General features: G+C 36.0%; 2 protein-coding genes across 11 annotated transcripts; one reads left to right on the plus strand and one right to left on the minus strand.

The window, feature by feature from the left end:
• The first annotated feature begins 1,710 nt into the window (after positions 1 to 1,710).
• LOC113702142 (uncharacterized) lies at positions 1,711 to 13,340 on the plus strand. Of its 5 annotated transcripts, XR_011818408.1 has the most exons (9): positions 1,724 to 1,951; positions 2,048 to 2,135; positions 2,236 to 2,326; positions 3,213 to 3,297; positions 3,451 to 3,607; positions 3,928 to 4,059; positions 6,273 to 6,534; positions 13,001 to 13,064; positions 13,187 to 13,340. XR_011818408.1 is itself a non-coding variant. In XM_027223163.2 (7 exons), exons 1-6 carry the CDS (start codon positions 1,904 to 1,906, stop codon positions 4,041 to 4,043), a joined length of 585 nt encoding a protein of 194 aa, XP_027078964.1. In that variant the 5' UTR covers positions 1,721 to 1,903; the 3' UTR covers positions 4,044 to 4,059; positions 13,001 to 13,179. The 5 variants fall into 5 exon arrangements, 3 of the variants coding, with proteins under 3 accessions (XP_071915684.1, XP_027078964.1, XP_027078965.1); XR_003451066.2 differs by lacking the exon at positions 6,273 to 6,534 and having other exon boundaries at positions 1,721 to 1,951; XM_027223163.2 differs by lacking the exons at positions 6,273 to 6,534; positions 13,187 to 13,340 and having other exon boundaries at positions 1,721 to 1,951; positions 13,001 to 13,179.
• Positions 5,305 to 18,492, minus strand: LOC113702140 (uncharacterized). Of its 6 annotated transcripts, XM_027223158.2 has the most exons (25): positions 18,241 to 18,490; positions 14,624 to 14,751; positions 14,105 to 14,189; positions 13,835 to 13,888; positions 13,545 to 13,636; positions 13,342 to 13,445; positions 12,982 to 13,054; positions 12,247 to 12,646; positions 11,317 to 11,640; positions 11,035 to 11,238; positions 10,475 to 10,570; positions 10,319 to 10,382; positions 9,787 to 9,908; positions 9,132 to 9,378; positions 8,857 to 9,008; positions 8,636 to 8,757; positions 8,183 to 8,306; positions 8,045 to 8,103; positions 7,752 to 7,839; positions 7,481 to 7,667; positions 7,138 to 7,239; positions 6,745 to 6,863; positions 6,384 to 6,443; positions 5,557 to 5,675; positions 5,305 to 5,470 (listed from the first exon to the last, which is right to left on the minus strand). In XM_027223158.2, the coding sequence occupies exons 1-24, from the start codon at positions 18,283 to 18,285 to the stop codon at positions 5,574 to 5,576; spliced, it is 3,153 nt and encodes a 1,050-aa protein (XP_027078959.1). In that variant the 5' UTR covers positions 18,286 to 18,490; the 3' UTR covers positions 5,305 to 5,470; positions 5,557 to 5,573. The 6 variants fall into 6 exon arrangements, with proteins under 6 accessions (XP_027078959.1, XP_027078958.1, XP_071915681.1 ...); XM_027223157.2 differs by having other exon boundaries at positions 5,305 to 5,675; XM_072059580.1 differs by lacking the exon at positions 5,305 to 5,470 and having other exon boundaries at positions 5,590 to 6,443; positions 18,241 to 18,287; positions 18,409 to 18,492.
• Between the last annotated feature and the right edge of the window lie 664 nt (positions 18,493 to 19,156).

Below are 19,156 nucleotides of genomic sequence, written 5' to 3' on the forward strand. Positions count from 1 at the left end.
GCCTTGAGCCCTGATTCACATTAATTGAGTGTATGTTTTATTGATGTGGAAGAGGTATGAATCCGTGATAATTGTTGGAGGAGGTTGCTTTCTTTGCCTTTATAATTTTGGGACCAATTTGTTATTGGCTGTGTAAACGCCAGCAATTTGCTAGGTGCCTGCCGATACAAGGAAAAGATGCACGATAAGACCAGAGACAGCTAACTGTGCACAAAAAAATATCTTCGTGAGATATTTGGTCAAAACCTAATCAAGTGTTAACCTGTGAAATGGCTGCTTCTATTTGTATGACTTGGCCTTTAAATAGGAGTTTAGGGAATTACGTTTTCCATTGACGAATAATAATAGGAGCAAGAAATTACTTAGGACTTGAATGAATGCCTGTCGATAGTGATCATATTAATGGAATTTCACGGGATTTCGAGCTTCGTATTCTTTTCTCAACCTGTTACATTGGCCAATTCCTCTTGCAAGTTACATTGAGAGGATACTATAAAAAATAATTACACGTTAATGCATAAAAAGATAATTTTAAAAAATTAAAATTGTTGTAATGTTTTTGTAAATTGAGAGTTTATGTTTGTTTGCATCCTTTCAAAATCAGAAGTACTTGTACACTGCTGCTTAATTCTCTGCGTTCGAGTTGCCTTTGCTTGTTTTTTTTTTATTCCTATATTGCTTTTGTTAGGATCACGTCCCCTGGTCTGGCAATTCAATTTTCTAACTGTAATGCCAGCAATATTTTGTATTTCAATTCCAATTGCCCTTACTTTTTAGTGCTGTAGCGTACCTATTTGTCCTTTTCAATTTAATAAAGATTCGGGTTTGCCCAGTACGGCGTTTAACCTGGAAAACCTTGCACGCAACGAAATTCTATGGGCTCTCATGAAAAATCCGTTTGATAAAGAAAAGTCTGAAAAGTCAATTGGTTTTCACCACTTGGGGCGAAAAGATATTCATTGGCCAATGGGAAGATATTGAACGCCAGGCCCCTTGGCAAATTCAACGATTGGATGACAAATATCTTTGGCATATTGTACTGTTGGGTCCATGTGCCTTTCATATTTTATTTTTTTTTTCTGTATGTTCATTAATTGGAGTATTATTCCTTCTCCCTCTCCGCAGTGGTGAGGTTGAGGCTCAAGAATGGATCTGTGTTTTTGTGTGCATCATCGTCTACATTTTGGCACATGGAAGATGGAACCATTATTGTTAATTTCTCTATTTATTTTTCTGTTCAGTAATTGATTGCCAAGTTCTTCTCCTTTGCCGTGCACTTGTATAAGTGGCATCTTTCCCATATCCCACGAAGCTTCTTTTCACCATAATTATTTTCACTTTTCTTAGTCAAGAAACAGAGAGAAAACAGCCGTTTTACTAATTAGTCTCATCTTCAAATTAGATTTTTCTTAGCAATATATCTATCATGTGTTTTCTGGAAAAGGGTTAGATTGAGTCGTAAAGTGTGAGGAGTTATTTGATTTAAAACTCCCTGTTGATAAAAAAAAAACAAAATCTCTTATTCTTTGGTGCATTAATAAGTTATGTTTCACAATAAAAAGTTATACTAGCACTTATCATCAAATTAAAGTACTATGAGTTTACATATACTCCCATACAATATTCATTTCGACCGAGTTTAGTTAATTAATTTTTTTTGGAAAAGATTTTCGTTAATTAAGTTGATCACACTTGAAACTTCTCGAGCCAAAACTCTAGCCCACAATATGTATAAAGTCCGCACCCAGCTAGCAACTAGGCTCGAGTATTCGAAAAGAGCGCCAAAACTACGTCGTTGGTCTAAATTTCGCTTCAAAAAGTAGAGTGAGAGAGTTTTAAAAACCTGCGAGAGCGAAGAGGAAGAAAGAGAGTAGTGAGGCAGCGTCGGAGGAGAAGAGGAGATATGGCAGCGGCTGCTCCGGCGAAATGTTTTCTCGTTACCGGTCCTCCGGTAGTTTATACTCATTTCCAAAGCTCTCAATGCTTTTTTTTTTTTTTTCTAGATAAGTTTTATGATGTTGAATAATTGGTGAATTTTTGTCCGCAGGGCGTAGGGAAGACGACACTCATAATTCGAGTGTTGGAAAGCCTAAAAACTGCTTACCCAAACTTGAAGGTTCAAGGTTTCTATACTCGTAAGCGCTCTTTCTCTATCTATATTTCTTATTCTTATTTCGAGGGAAAAACGTAGCATTTGAAAAACCTAGTCGAAATGAATATTTGAATTGAAAAAAGGTGAAATAAGAGAAGGAAGTGAGAGAGTAGGCTTTGAAGTGGTGACAGTCGATGGACGTACTGGTCCTCTCGCTTCCAACAAAATCTCCAGGTATTATTTCGTCATTTTTTTTTCTCGTTTTTGTTTTTACTGCTTAGTTACCGTGACATTTTCTCGTCATTGTTTGAGATGAACCGTATGTCATATTTGATTTTTTCTCTGAAGTGGAGAGAAGCAGTTGATCAGGCTCATTGCTATGTTTTTGTTTTGTCTGCATCAATTGTTATGCTCGATTAGTTGAATTCTTTGAATAAGTAATGCGAGCTTCTGGATAAAATTAGTGTAAGATACTTCATTACTTCTGTATTAGCATGAATATTGTTTTAAATTCTTATTAGCTCGAAGTTTTTGTTAAATTTAGAAATTTAAATTGAGTAGGTGACCTTGTTTAGCTCCTTCTTCTATTTCTTCTGATTTTGGCTGAGAATTTGTTGTTTATTCCTATGAAGAGGTGTGTGCAGGTGATTGAGAATTGTATTGTGTTTGCTCAAACAAGACATGTTTAGTAAGTTTTGGAAACATTCAAGTGATGCGGCTGTTAATTTCACTGTTTCTTTCTCTCTGTGGCTCTTTGGTTGTGGTTTGAGACTTTGTCCAATGTTCGCGAATTTTTAAGTAGTGAAGTAATGCTGACTTCCAATCTTCTTAAAGTGGATTCAAGGGAAGAATGGTAGAGAACCTGATAGGTTACTGAAGATTGTTTCTCTAGTTATATCTTTTGACTGACTCTGGCATTAGATGGATCTGCAGTTTGGCTTTGTCATTTTCAACTCTGTTCCGCATTTTCTTTTGAATTAGCTGTCTTTGGTTAGATGATCAAGCCATTTGTTTTCCTGCTTTGTCTTTTGGAATGTTGTCATGTTTCTGACGTGGAGTGGGTGGTAATGGTGATTTGAATTTTTTTTGGCATTCTTTTGTCCTTATTTTTCCATGGCAGCGCTGAGTCTCTTAGATGGCCTACCGTAGGGAGGTACAGAGTAGATGTGGCTTCCTTTGAATCACTAGCGTTGCCAGAGTTGCAGGTGGCTTAAATAACTGTCAAATCCAGATTTAAACTTGTATTTATTTTTTCATTAGATCTTTAGGTTTGATTCATTTGTTAAGTTTGCTTGCATTCTAAAAAACTCTGTTTACTAATTGATGGAATTTTTATGACGATGATTTTTGTTTCATAGGTCAAGGAAGATACTGAACTTTTTATCATTGATGAAGTTGGTAAGATGGAGCTGTGCAGTTCCTTTTTCTTTCCTGCTGTACTAAGAGTCCTGCAGTCAAATATTCCACTCTTGGCTTCTATTCCCATACCAAAATCTGGCAGAGATATACCTGGAGGTTTGTGTTTGTGGACCTCTAACTATTTTACTATAGTTGCATGCACCACCTATTTGGAGCTCATTGCTGGAATCAATTATCTATTGATTTTAATCATACTTGAAGCCCAAATATTGGTGCTATTTTTCTTCAGATGATAAACCTAATAGGCATATTGAATGGGCTTAGAATCTGTAAAACCGTAAGACGAGTCTTTCCATCTTTCATCTTAAAAAATTAAAAAGGTGGGAAAGAAATAGTAGCACTTTTTGGCCAGAACTAAATTGATTAATGCATCTCTTTGTTATTGAAGCATAACTATGCTGTCTGTAAATTTACAGTTGCAAGGTTGAGAAATGAACCTGGTGCTACTGTTTTTACGTTGAGTAAAAATAACAGAGATGCCATGAAAGAGCAGATCTATTCCCATCTGACAGACTTGCTACCTAAGCTGTAGATGTCTTGACATTACGGTACTCATACTGCCAGTACACACTTAAAATTTTGAAGATATTTTCTTTAGCTGCTTCTTTTGTTTTGGAATTATTTCTTTGTGTGGAGTATGACAGAAGCATTCACTTAGCTGATAAAGCAATTTTATGCCTTAAATTATTCCATCTGCATTAAATGCATAAACCATATTGTGTGCTGGATACTCTTCCAATGTGCTTCCTGCCTCGAGGGTCTTTTGTTTGAGATAGCCATGTATGTGGTTGCTGAAAATGCATAAGCCAACTGTTGTCCTGGGAAAATTTTTATAAAATTTTTCAGATGTGATTCTGTAGTAATTAATTGAGGTTCATTCAGTTTTTATTGCCTTGCATACTATCTTCTTCTTAGAAAAGCTTTATGTAAGATCAAACTGGTATCTATTTTTGTAAAGTATTGGAAAAATGGAAGTATCAGCAACTGCCAAGTTTTCGTAAAAGTATGCGGATGCTTTTCTTTGTACTTCTACTCCGTGTAGTAGTTTGACTCGGAGAGCAACTTTCTGGTGTGTTGGTGGAGATTGGAATTACTAGTTCAAGTATCCTTCTCTCTTTTTGAGGGAGTGTAACTAGTTTCTGCTGTTGTTTTTCTTGCTGTTTTACTATTACTGCTAAGAAACCTTTTAGAAAGCTTGGGTATAGGAAAGCCTTTGTCAGTTTGAATCAGAAATGGGAGAGGTGAGAAAGCGTTCCTTTTTGCTTTTTGTTCATTTGGCACTTGATTTCAAGTTTGACTTGCCTTTTCTATAATTTATTTTGGTATCTTTGTGTCACTCACTTGGGCCTGAAATCGCCTTTTCTCTTTAAGCATAATTGTCATCATACCGTCACCAAAACTATAGCTTTTTGGCGTTCTAGCTGTAATTTGGCATTGGAGCCGAACAAAGTTTGATTGCTTTAAGAGGTACCCCGCCATTCGAGAAACTACATCAGTACAGCATGTCTTTTGACATATATGCCTGGCATGTCGTTATTTGATGATTGACTGATTAAGGAACCCATTGGAGCCCAGCAATTTCATTTTCAATACCACAGCCACAATAGGTGCCCATGGGCTTGAAATGATTTGAGTTCATATGAAAGCTGAGAGATGTTAAAAAACAATTCTAAAGAAGGGAAGTAATGAAATTTGAGGATTTAGCGTATTTTGGCTGGTATGGTTCTTCAGGGTAGACCAAATGGTCCAAATAAAGTTCAGTTTACGTGACAAAACAGTGAACCTTTAGAAAGTAAAAAAGAAAAATATAATCCTCATTAATTTACAGGAAAAAGATATTCATTTCTGTAGAAAAAAATGCATATAAATACAATTGACCCAAAAATCTACCTAGGTAAACCATTTCAACAAATACAAGCAGCGCACTCCTTGGTCAGGGTTTTTAACAAATTAGAATGGCTGTACAAGCAAAAGAACTAGTGAAAAACAAATGGAAGGTTGGAAAATAGAAAAAATAATCCAACACTTTGGTAAAATATATTTACCAAATGATTAGAAAGGATCAACTTCGTTTGTCATTTTCAGTAAATCGCAAAACTTCTTTGGCCATAGAGGAAAACGATCTGGCGGTGTCCTGCATCTCGGAAGATTTCAAACCTATCCCCTGCATGATAAAACAAATTTGTCTTAGTTTCTGGTTAAATCCTAGATGCTTGCGTTAAACAGGTTTCAGATTGTTGGGATTAAAGGTGACCTGTTTTGGCACCAAACCATTCTATTGAAACTAAGCTTGTAATATCTTCATTTGTCAACAGTTCTCCATAATCTAAATCATCTAAAAATTATTTGGTATAAGGGAAGATGATCCTTTAAAGGTTCTCTTGGCAGAAAGGTATAGTCAGGAATATCTCATCTGAGACTGTTTTAGGAATTCCGCAAGAGAAGATTTAGTGATATAAGTAATGCTACCAATTTCGATATATTGATGTTTAAGGAAATATAACGACCTGAATTTATGAGAAGAGTCCATTACTAAAGAATTTGAGCAATTTGCAAAAGCTCGAGAATTATTTACTATAATGTGCTTTTAGTGCAACATTTATAATGAAAAGACTAGATATCTTTACGATTGAAATGTTTTTCTCTTGAGATAGATTAACGGAAAATAGAGAATGCCATTTTCTATTTTAAGCAACTTAAGGCCTGTCTATGTAAGAACTAACTTGTATTACTAAACAATAGTCTCTTTGCTTTTTCATAGGAATCGGTTAACCATGAAAGGCTCGCAGGCTAGCTCAGCCTTCATTTGATCCTCTCTACAATCTAGTAAAGGCCTGTGTGAATATTGAAAGGAGGGACAGTGAGACAATACCTGCAACTTCTTCAAATTCTCAGTCAGCTTTGTTTTCGCAACAGTTGCAACACACGGTTCCTGCACAGAAAGAAGGAAAGAGAACGTTTTAGGTTTTGATGCACCTTTTTTGGTACTTCGAAAATAGCTATATGCAGCTTATTGTCCCAAGGCAAGAAAATTCTTCTACTTTCTTCAATCATTTTCACCTTGGTGAAAATCAAATTTCAGCTTATACAAAAATCTGTGATTTATTAGCAGTTGAAGGCCCCATGATTCTAGTATTCTTCATTGTCATTATCATCCAAAATCTAAGTATCTGACAATGACAAGTTTATCAAGCATCATTATTTAGCAGCATATTTTAACTATGGATACTTACACCAGTGGATGTGTATCCATACTTTTTCTTTATCTGGTCAACAGAATCACCCTTCTCGTCTTGCATCACTTCATTTGTTGACTTTTTATCGGTCTTTACCTTCATATGTTTAAATCTGCCTGCAAATTGAAGATAATGAACGCCATTGTCTTACTAGAAATATATACAAAAGTTAACACTCATCTGCGACAACAATAGGATGGCAAACTGGACAGATTAAAAAGGGAATTCACTCAGAAGTGATGTGAGATGTACTTTAACCTTGTAGGCTACAATCTTGGAATAAAAGTCCTTACAATCCTAGATGACTATAGTCGTGACATAATGCATGAAACTAAGAAAAAAGCAACAAGTAAAGAAAGACGTTCATCCTGAAATCACAGGCAGACTAACCTTTAAATGTCTGAAACGTATCTGCCAAATTCTGTTTGTTTAGAGCTGCCATTACTCCATATCCTTTCTGCTTCTCACCAGGATCTTCAATGTCAATATCATCTTTTCAAGCGCAAAACATGTGATTATGGTTGGTTGCGTTAATGACTCAGTGTAACAAAACATGCACACAACAAAGAGCAAACTAGATGTTCATAAAGGACAAAATTGTGAATAAGGCACAGCAGAAATAAACTCAAAAGCACCAGTGTCGAACTAATGTATTCAACAGCCGCTGGTGTTGGTACAAATTAGCTTTTTCCTTGAGAAGAGGCATATTAATAAAATAGTTTAAAGGAAGTACCTATGTCCAGATCAGTGTCATCTTTGCCCGCACTCTTTTCTTCACTATCTACTTCTTCCAGAAAGTTAGCAACTGAGAAGATAGTAGACAATGCTTCAATACTTTCTTTTGCATCTTCAACTTCAACATCTGTCTCGCTCTTTGCTTTAGTCCCCTTAATATCTTTAATAACAGATCCGAATAAACCCTGTTGCTCCAAGTTTGACAGACAGTGGTTCAGTTTCTACACTTAACAGTCTTGGGGCAGTTCAGGTAGTTTCAAAATGTGTACCTTCTTCTTTTCTTTATGAATGATGTGCGAGGATTCTTGTACAACCGTTAGGTCATGTGAATGGACTTGGGAAGCATCATCCAGAAACCTAGATAGCAGATGAGATCATCACAAAGGAAAATCACCACAGATCAGCCTGTTTGATTTCCCCACATTTTATACATGGGAGGTCAGAAAGTACTTCCTCCTACTGCCATACGGAATCATTCCCATATTCTAACAGTGTGGAGGTTAGATTAAAGCGAACAGAATAGGCATTAGTAATCATTCCCGGAGTCAGTAATGCCTTTTACCTGTAGATATCCTTTTGGAGTGATACTGAGATAAAAAATGCTTCCTGATCACCTTCCACCTGCAAAATTGTGGCGTTATAAGCTTGAATGAGGTATAGAATATCAAACAACTGAAGCAGCTTAGAGATATTAATATACCAAAATCATGTCACCGTTGACTGAGAAGCACACTAAAGTGTTAGAAATTGAGTTCTGCTTTGGAATTGAAGGTCTGACGCCTCTCACAGAAGTTTCCTTTAGAAGAGATAATTCTGGCAAGGATCTGAATTTAAGTACATAAGTATTTCGTGATCTAGACATGTCAATCAGAACTTGGAAAACATTACAAATTCATATATGCAATTTAGTAGAAACCACTCTTTTCCTTCTCATACGTGTACAACTATTTCCAAAAGTAACAATTAGAGCAACAAAATAACTTATCCTAGCAGCAAAATTGATACATCCTCTCTCAATCAACTGCAAGTATTCAATATTGCAGGTAAAGTTCATAGCCATTATGCCAACTGACTGTGGAACAAGGATGGTATTCATGTACACAACTAATGTAACTAGAGTAATTGATGGAGCAGAATTAGAAAGAAGAAACACCTGATCTCGATCTTTCCACTCGAAAATAGAAGAATCAACCCTGAACCAGGACTTTCAAGAATTGATGCCCAGCAACAAGAAGAGGAATGGAACTTCTTCTTATTGTGCACCTTCTTAATACCCTAAACAAACAAAAACAACATTTGCCAAAGATCAGAGGAAAGCAGATCAAGTACCTTCTCCATGCGTTACATGTACCTAATGATGACATGTTTTCTAACCTGTAGAATGTGAACCAAGGAGTAGACATAAACAGCTTTCTCAGAGCAAACCACCACTACTTGTTGCTTTGATTGTAGACTGTCAAAATTCCCCTTGATAGTTTCTGTTCTTTCTGATGTGTTAGGACACCTACCAGATACCTCCAGTCCATCTGTAAAGATTTCACAGGGAAGGAAAGAGATAAAACTTGACTGATTTTAAATGCTGCCATGAGCTGAGCAACATCTCAAGGAAAACAGGAACAAAAGAAAGAAAAAACTTAATAACAAATTACCCAAAATCTGCATGTACAAAGCTCTAGAAGGTTTCTTAGGACGTATCATGTTAGTGTTGAGAGTATTTCCTGATTCAGTCTCGAGTGCTACCACAGAAGAATCCTTAGTTGCAGCAACCAAAACATTCTTTTCAAAACCATGCAAGCTGCAAGTTACAGATTGCAAAGAGATTATTCCTGTACTGAGTTCACTTGCAAAATGTCTCTCATACAACAAAGTCGGTCCCTCAAGATTAATCAGGCAAACCTGTATAAGACGTTAAAACCAAAAAAAAAGAAGAAAAGTTAGCATCTTCATTTACATAGTTAAAAAATAATGACAAAAATATATCTGAATTAATCAAAATCTTTCCTAATCATTATGCATTAAATGAGTAAAAGTATACAGTACATTCTTCCTGATAGTGTTATTTGTCTAAAGGGTGGTCACTGTTACTAGCACACCCAAGTCCAGTGCACCGTTCATATTCTAAGTCAGAAAGTCTCAAACTTATCCCCGTTATCATCCATCATGCAACTCCTCCTCACACATTTACCATACAAAATAAGTAAACCATACTCTTTATCCATTCATAAATTCTGAGGAACTATAGACAACAATGTAAATATTCAAAATTAGATGCCAATAATCTGAATATAGGAGAGGAAAGCATACATATCCTTGATCTGTCCCAACTGCAAGATATTTAGCATTCTGGCTTGAGTTTATGAAAAGTACAGCTCCATTAACCTGCAGAAGTTTAATACTCTGGATGACGCTTCCCTTCTTTGAAACTCCTGGCAATGAGCACATGCAAAATCGTTAGAAGATATGTGTGATTTTTGGAAGCTCAAGTACAGTTGGAGTGAGCATGAATGAAGACGAATTTGACTAAATATACAGCTTATGGATCAAATAAACTCATGGGCCTAGTAAAAAAACTGTTAGGTAGAATTTGCCATTTCTGTTGAAATTTTTTCCAGCATGCAATTTACAAATTAGAATCTTTAACAAGCAACTTAGATTTGATGACATAATGGCTCCTAGGCCATTGTGAAGGAAGCTGCTTTGTGGTAAATGTTTGGGACGTGTAGACTGATGTTTTCTTCTACTGAGGTATATTAGAATGGTTTCTCTAGTTCAAACCTACAATGTATGACATGACAAAAGATTCAGCTAAAAATATTCCCAGCAACATCTCTAATACCTTGCAGGGACAAGAAACTGGTTTCTGGGGCAAAAAGCTCAGGTTTAAATTTATACATCCGTATCTGCATAAAGTGCATGATGAAAGCTTAGAATCAACATGAAAACAAAAGTGGATATCTTTCTTTTGTCAATTTCATGAACAAAAAGACTTTACCAGTCCACCTTGATCGCCAGAAACAAAGATCTGCAAATCACTAGTGCAATACAGTGCTGTCAGTGGTACACCACTTAGAGAAGTATCTTCCTCACTCTGCATATGATCAGTCGCTTTGGAATTAAGAAAAGCTAGAGGAGAGAGGAGATGAAATACATTATAATGTTGAAAGAAGAAAAAAGTAAAGCAGTCCGACGTTCTCAGCAGTTACATGTCAAGCCCATCTGCAGATGTTAAACATGATGATTCATTGAAGTTTAGTAGAAAAACTTCTTCTATGATTGAAATTTGGAGGGCACACCCTTCTGTAAGGCATATAGAATAAAGAGATACAAACTCTTTGTCATAACAGGAATTGTCAAATAGCACTTCATAGTTGAGGGAACAAGTGAGGAATGTCGGAGGTTTGGCTCCTCCTGCCAACTAAGGGTTATTTCTCAAACTGATCCATCAACTTACTGCTTCCCCAGAAGGGGAAAGGAAAACAAGAGGGGCACTTGACTATCTTCTTGAAGGAATCTAAACTGAAAGCAGAAGTATCATATACTGTATGAAATTACCTGCTGAGTTACTGATAGAATTGGACGCATGAGTGGGCAAGAAACATCCCATATTCTTATGGCTCCATTGTCATGTCCAGTTATATATAAGTTCTTCGCCTTTGAAAGCCCCCTAGGTTGTGTTGAGTTTGAGCTCGTTCCATCTTTTTGTGTTGTCTCAAATGGAAAAAGTGGTAATATGTCTTTTGCTAGTGAATCATAGTCCTAAACATTTTCAAAGAAGTCAAATTGTTGAAAATTAAGCAAGGAGGAGAAAAAGAAGTAACATAACTCAGTCACTACCTGATCCTTCAAGTATAGGAGATGTGGGTTATCTTGCACGAATCTTGCGACTGTGATACTTGTATCAGCAAATGGCAATTTCACCTTTATCTCCTTTGGAAGTGATGGGGAGGACTTGGATTGGCACTGTAATAGGTACCTTTCAATGAGGTAATCGTCATAGGTGTATATATGACCTGACTTTCCAAGCAAAAGGAGAGAGTTGTTCTTTTGCTTGCATTGTGGATTAAAGCTCGATACTATCTCCAGATCAATAGGAGATTCGTGGGTATGGAGCCCCAATTTGATTGTACGGGATTCAATAGTATCATTGAGTAGAACTACCTGCAGATTAGCACCAAGTTAGTTCAAAAATTAAATAAAATCAACTAACAGGAGAGCTAACATAATCATCAAATGAGTCCAGAATTAGAGAATCCTTCAGAACAAAAGTTGTGGGTTCAACATGGTTCACTGACTCTCATAGTTAACTTTGGGATAACAAGATGCCTTACTATTATATTGACAAGCACCCTCCACAACAGGTGTGGAGAAATTTATGCTTTTAATCAACAGAAATATTGAAATTAGTACGACTTGTCATTGACTAGTGTTGTCCCATATTGACAACTGAGAGTGCAGTAGATTAATTCGAAAGCTAAATAGTCTGATGAACTGAAAATGTTTTTGCATGACTTCCCTGCTGTCACAATGGAAGTCACATTTTTGTTTACTGGTAACAACATGAGCACTTAAGAAGAAATCCTATATTCAAGATCACGCAATGGCAGCATCCCCGTGCTTTAAATTTGCTATTAATGAAAACTCAAGTATACACCTTTATGAGTAAGACAAAGACTCTTATAATAACTTGTGAAATCACAATTTTCAGAAAGGACATTGGATACCCCAAAAAAAAGAAAAAAAAAATGAAAGAAAAGGAAATGTTACTTGTAGCAAGTTTGCTGAAGCATAGTCAGAGCTTCCTATAACATATAATCGACTTGCTTTTCCATCTGCATGATCCCACCTTAACTTTGCAATAGGTATTTTGTCCAGTTTGTATCCAAGATTTAGTTTAATAAGTGGACCATTTTGAGCATAAGGGTCCTTCTCTTTTGTTTGTTCAACTTTTGAGTGCAAAGGAGCTGGAATACTCCACATGAAAATCTCTCCATTGCTGTATCCCACAACTACTTTGCTTCCAAATGGGCAAGCCCAAGTTGCTGCAGTCACTTTCTTTGTTTCATGGGATGTTGCTTGCAATGTTGTCCCACCAGCCGTGAAAATGGCTTTGCTATCTTGGATGTCCCATAATGTCATAAAACCATCAGTATAAATGATAAGAACCCTGCATCAAAATCAAATTGTTGGGGAAAAAAGCCCACAGAGAAGTTGACAAAATAATGAGAGTCCAAGAGTAAAGTAAATCAGTTTGTCTATTTCCATATCAAATTCTACTTCTTACAGCTACTTGTGTTTCTGGTGAAATAACCTTACCTGATATACAATTTAGAAAGGAATTATACAAATGGATGCAGATAACGATAATTGCGGAAAGAGCACTCACAGTGAAGGATGATGTTAACTCTCTTTGTTTTTTCTATTCTGAATTTTATGATTAGATGCTGCCTTATGCATGTAAGTAATTACTTTGCTACGGCATTTGAACGAACAAAATGGTACCTCTTACTTTCCGCTGTAGGTTGAGGCAGTATATGAATGACGGCAATATCAGCAGGAACTTGACCTGAATTCCCTGTAGGAAGGTTAGTCATCAGGATTTGTGCATGATAGATGCTGTTGCATCTTCTCTTACTACAAGGTATTGTTAATTCCTCTATGTAGCCGACTAAATTAATTGTTGATTACTTTGTTTTCCCACTCTCAGGTAGTCTTTTTCCTCCACTGGCCAATCTCAAATATTCATAACCACAAAACCAAAAAAAAAATATATGTATACATATGACTATAACACTGTAAAAATCTGAGAAAGTAGACAAAAAAGTATGTAGTACTATATCAAAGAAACTGTTATTCTCTCACCGTGGGATGCTGAGAGTGGTATATGGTACTTCATCTGCTCTATAATAGTTGTCTCTTGATTAACCTTGAAAACGGAAACATTACCAGCAGAATCTCCAAAATACCTGCCATATACTTTATAATCTTTAGATCAACTAGAGTCTTAAGCTATTGATAAGGTATGCTATTAACTACTGAGTTGCATCGAACGTTGTATAACTTACATGTATGGAGCATGAAACATGGATGTACAAGAGGTGATTTCCTTTTTGAAGTCATGAATATAAGACAAGCACCTCTTTTCTAGATCCCAGACCTACATAGTGCTTAAACTAGTAAAGACTACGTACTGCTTAAACTAGTAAAGATTGCAAGTTACTATCAACAAAGGAAATACAGGAAAAGAAACAGCCTACAAGCAGAACCAAAGTTTCTCCTGACTTGATAATCTCTTAAAGCTTTACCAGACAAAAGCAAAACAACTTGTAAAGGATCTCAAAATTGGTCAACTTGCCTCAATGTGATTATTGGAATTTGTGTTTACAAGGATTTCTTGGTTCTCGATGAACTGCAGGACAAGAAATATAGGTCAAAATAAGTTGCAACACTTTCCAAACCAGGGGAAAGGATCGGTTCATGTAAATTATCACATGAAGTAGAACACATGCTGGAGGGCCAATAGATATACATACTCATGGTTCTAATAGCAACGTCAATGATCAATATCTCTCACCACAGTCGGAAAAAATTATGAAAGCTGAAAAGCACGCTATAGGTGGACTACCTGCAGAAATTTGCTTGGCAACAATTCAGGAGATTCCAACAAGGCCTGGCTGCCATTTTTCCCAAATAATTTAATCCGACCATCCCTGCAAATATTATGACAATTGATTTAATTAGTAACAGACTCAGACGTGACAAGTCAAGCATCACTATAATGGGCTAATGGTGCAATTTGGGATCTTCTAGCCTAATGCTGGACATCAAATGTCAAGTACAAGAAAAGATGAACTCTTCAGAATAACGAGGTTTGCAAGGATAATATCATGCGGAAATCTGCAAATCCATTGTCCCACATAAACTTATTATAGTACTAAATCAAACGCATTTGTGTATTTTCACACTCAAAATGTTTAAAAAGTAAAAGCATTAGTAGATTTAATCGGTCAGTAAATGAATGACACATTCGAGAAACACAGGTGAACCATGACGGTGAAATTCTGTCAAGTAGAAAGAACAGAAGCTAAATTTCCATGAGTGGTCTAAATGATTGATTCATCTCATCATTGTAACAGAGACTCACCCAACTGAAATAGCTAAAATCTTTTTAGTATTATTGTAAGCAAACAAATTAGCTCCTGATGGGATGCCATAATGGAAAATCAAGCGGGGATCTACATCTTCAGGTTTCAAACCATCTGTCCCTCCAGGCTGCAACAAGCATAAAAAAGATCAAAACAAGATAACTGGTATATTTCCTACCTTAGAAGTCGCTACTAGGCAAAAGTGAACTGGGCATCTATACTAAACATTCATAACTGTCAGATGATAGAGAATTTCATGGATCTCTAACTTTTTATTCTTCACCAAATAATAAAAAGAATTACTACCTGGTACCACAATAGCATATATTATGACAATTTCTTTCTCAAAATTCATATGCAATCACAACGAGACTATAAAGAGAAAGGAAAAACCTAAAATTCAAAATGCAAAAGCATCCATTATTACTTTTATTATCAATCCTTTGCTCTACTTTAGCACTACCAGAAATAGTGGCTAATTGTTCCATTATGCTATTCAAGAAATATGCATCTACAGAATTTGTCAAGAATAGTTTTTTTGTACTTGAACATCATGACCAAAAAATGGATCATTGAGAATACAAAATAGAAAGTGGTAAAAAAAAAAACGTACTTTTAGGTTCCTACTTTATACATCATTCAATTTGAAATTGCATAGTTTGCATTGTCATACGGAAAAGCATCCTCAAATCAAATGCTAGATTAATTCCCAAGTTAATTTGCTTGATTGCTAGAATTGCAATTCAATATCATGCAGATCCGAAAGTTATCTATGTAATCATGCTCCTATTGATTTGCTAAAGGCTAAATACCTGGTGCCCCTAAGTGGGGGGCAGCTATCCTTTTCTATTTCGAGTGATTACCAGCAGCAATAATATTCCATACATATCACCAATAATTGGACATCACTTAGTATTCTTAATGAATATGTTGCCACGGTATTTGCCTTTCTTCTACATACGACTCACGTGACTAAACTTCATACTAAATGGATTACCATTTACTAATCCAATAATTCCTAAGGAAACTGTTGGCTTAGTTCATCTGGGTCTTGAGTCTTGCGTATGGGCTTAACAGCACAAGGGGACCACGGCAGACCCGAATTGGTGATTGTGGAGCCTCTTAAACATACCGGTGGTCTTAGGATACAATTTGCACGTTGGTGGCTTTAATTTCTTCCACCGTCCATCACATGCTCACGGAACCGAAGGAAGATTTCTCTATAAAATTTATTATTCTCAGCTTGGTGCAGCTGTCATGTGTACTTGATCCAAAAAAACAAAAATCATTCATTCTCACCAAAAGCATTGGGTTACTAAGGAAAAGAGGACGAAAGAAAGTATAGTAATATGGAATATTTAATGCCTTGACCACGAAAATTCTTTTTCTTGGTTTTTCTCAACTTTATCCCAGTTGGCCAAAAAAAATCATTTATTCTCACCAAAAGCATTGGGTTAGTAAGGAAAAGAAGACGAAAGCAAGTAGAAGCCAAAGAGAGAAAAACAGTTACGACGATCTCTTTATGAAGACCCATATAGTAATCTGGAATATTTAATACCTTGACCACAAAAATTCTTTTTCTTGTTTTTTCTTAACTTTATCCCAGTTGGCCAACTTATGGTTTCGACTATTCCAAGTTGTTTTATTTACAATTGCCCACACTCCCTGCTAAGTGGGCAAGTGCATGCTTAAATTCTAACTCCTATTGCTGATTTTTGGCTACGAGAAAGAAACAATTTGACGGTGAAATCACTTTTAACATAACATGCAGGGATAAATTAACGCATAAAAGAAAACAACTCTTCCCCTATAGCATCACTCTTATCACTCATAATTACCGGCATCCCATGCTTTTGCCGCTTCACTCCATCTACCGGCCCCTCCCCACATAGAATCCCATCTTAAACAACAATGACAAGCATATGTAGAAGTTGTCAACATGAGATGTCAATAACGGCCAAATACAGCTTTGACCCAATGTTTACCTCCAATAATTGATCACATCCGGCATAAAAAAAACAATATTATATATGCTTGTTCATTTCCTCCTTGTTCTTTCGGTCAAGGGGAAACAAACAAGGACGTATGCCTCAAAAAACTTTAAGACGGAACCAAGGTAAGCCAAGTAAGTTAAACACGTGGAATTGTTGAGGTCATTTATTCCAATGGTTAAGGTAGGACTTTAAAGGTGCTTTCTATTGTCAAATTCAGGATTAAAATGTGGAAAGGAGAGGGGGAGGGTGAAAAAAAAAAAAGTTAAAAACATTGGGGCCGGATGTCTTTGGATAATTATCCTAGTCCAGTAGCTTCAAAAGTAACACGTAGCAGAGATTAAGATGTAAACGACTTTTAACTTCCCAATCGTCTTTACACGGTCAAAAAATAATACAACCAATTGATTGTCACCATAAAGCGAGCAAATTAGTTGAAAAAAGAAGAAGGCACCAAAAATTAAACAATGTAAATTCTATATCTTGCCTTAGTGTCGCATATCAAAACAAAAGGTCGTGATGACATTTCATTTAGTAAACTTTACAGTCAGCACCGGGCACACAAACCTTTATCTTAACCGAAATGGATAATACACGTCTTTACGTGACTACATACTTTTAACTTTAACTGCCCAAATTGCTAAATTAAAAAAAATGCACTAAAACAACTAAATTCGCAATTCTCAGGTTGTTTTCGTGGTTTGTGCTTTTTCACGCCCATCATTATCCTGGACACCTAAGTGTTCGTTAATCACATTGAAAGTTGCAGTTCAATTTATGTATTTTAATGAGATACTTAATATCTTGTCACCGTCATAGGATGCGCACATCACTGTCATGTGATCAAAGCCTTGAATAAATCGTACCCAAAAAAAAAAAATCTATAGTAATTTAAACCTATTTAATCCCGAATCGGTAACTTCAATATGAAGATGATTCTTTTCCACAAACACGTTATGATAGGTCCAGCCAAAAAGCTACCGAGTATGAACAAGATCATGAGCGGATTCTCAGTCTATATATAATTCGTGATCTGGAATGTCCAGAAGAGCTCAATTTCAGGCATATTGAAACCATTTTATAGTAACTACTTTACACTTTTTTTGTACTACTACGGTTCAAACAAGCTAATGTATTGGGACCTTCTAAATAAACAATTCATTACAAAATTCAGAATTATCGAAGAGTGATCACACCGTAGCTTTTATTGGTTTCAGTATTCAACAAATATATAATGATAATTAAAATTAAACATACAAATCAACAGAGAAGCAGAATGACCGGAATTCAAACTCAAGCATACGATTCCGAGCTCCTCGAAAACAGAGCATTCTGATGGAAAACTACTCCAGTGAGTAACACAAATAAAAAAACAACATAGGCACTCCAAACTATGAAACGACGTCATTTTGCAGTTTGCAGAGACGAAAGTTTCAAATCACTGTACTAGCAGTTGCAGAATGCTGATTAAAGTTCAAAAATTAGCATTCAAATTCGCCTAAAATAGCTCCAGCAAAATATCCTTTATTATTAAAACTTTTTGCAGTTTCTACAAATGAAAAATGTCAAATCCTCCAAATATCAGATAATTTGCATATAAATTAGGAAATGAAGCAAAAACTTACCTTCTTCACGAAAGAAGCCTTCTCCACAAGCTTCTTCACAAACATGTCTACAAATAAATATATCTATCAGGATGAAACGGAAATATTAACGATGAAGATAAGCTTGATAAATTTACGAAGTTAGGAAATTGAAGCCTCCGCTTTTTTTTTTTTTTGGTCTCTCTTAACTTGGACTTGGAGAATGGAGAGAAACCGCCGAGGAAATGAAAGTTTGAGAGAAGGAGAGCGTGAGAAGAGAGTGAGGGAGAAAGACGATTTAATACAGTTTCAGCTTTGGTTATTTGTTTCTTTTATTTAAGTAGACAAGCGGACAGCCTAATTGATCAAAGATGGTTTTGGATTGGGACACGTGGCTGATGATTGAGTTTGTCCGATACTTGCGAGAGAGAAAGAGAGAGGCACATAGATTTGGACGGTGCGATTTCATGTTTCTTTTCTTACCAACCGCTGTTGGAAACGACAAAAGAAGAAGGTAAACTAAGGCAGCGTTTGTTTGAAGGGAAAAGTGTGGGAAAGTGAAGGATAGTCTTGCTCATAGATTGCCTTTTTCCTCAAAAATTTTTACCCATTTTGTGAATTTATTTTGTGAATTACTTTTTTTATCTTATGTACATCAAATCATATAATACATTTTTTATAAAATTTTAAAAAAATCCAAGTGGGCTTACCTTTTATCTTTATATGTTTTGGTTGGTACGAATGTTGAATTTTTATTTTTTTTGGCATTTTCCTACTTTCCTCTATTTTGTGCCTTAAAAAATTGTATGATTTTGAAGGAAAATAGCTGGTTACCCACACAAATTTCAATAACTACTACTAATTGTCACTAATAGAGGTGGCAATTTGTCCCAAGTCCTAATGGGTTACCCATGCCCATAGGGGCTTTGGGCGGGATGGGTATTGAAATTTGATATTG

Source organism: Coffea arabica, chromosome 7e (assembly GCF_036785885.1).
Source record: "Coffea arabica cultivar ET-39 chromosome 7e, Coffea Arabica ET-39 HiFi, whole genome shotgun sequence".
NCBI lineage: Eukaryota > Viridiplantae > Streptophyta > Magnoliopsida > Gentianales > Rubiaceae > Coffea > Coffea arabica.

Coding starts and splice junctions, on each gene's coding strand:
- LOC113702142 (XM_027223163.2), top strand. CDS start 1,904: ATGGCAGCGGCTGCTCCGGCGAAATGTTTTCTCGTTACCGGTCCTCCG. Junction 2,136..2,235: donor GGTTCAAGGTTTCTATACTC/GTAAGCGCTCTT, acceptor AATTGAAAAAAG/GTGAAATAAGAGAAGGAAGT. Junction 2,327..3,212: donor GCTTCCAACAAAATCTCCAG/GTATTATTTCGT, acceptor TTTCCATGGCAG/CGCTGAGTCTCTTAGATGGC.
- LOC113702140 (XM_072059580.1), bottom strand. CDS start 18,285: ATGTTTGTGAAGAAGCTTGTGGAGAAGGCTTCTTTCGTGAAGAAG. Junction 11,641..12,246: donor CTTCAGCAAACTTGCTACAA/GTAACATTTCCT, acceptor GCTAATCTGCAG/GTAGTTCTACTCAATGATAC. Junction 7,668..7,751: donor TTCATAAAGAAAAGAAGAAG/GTACACATTTTG, acceptor TTGGAGCAACAG/GGTTTATTCGGATCTGTTAT.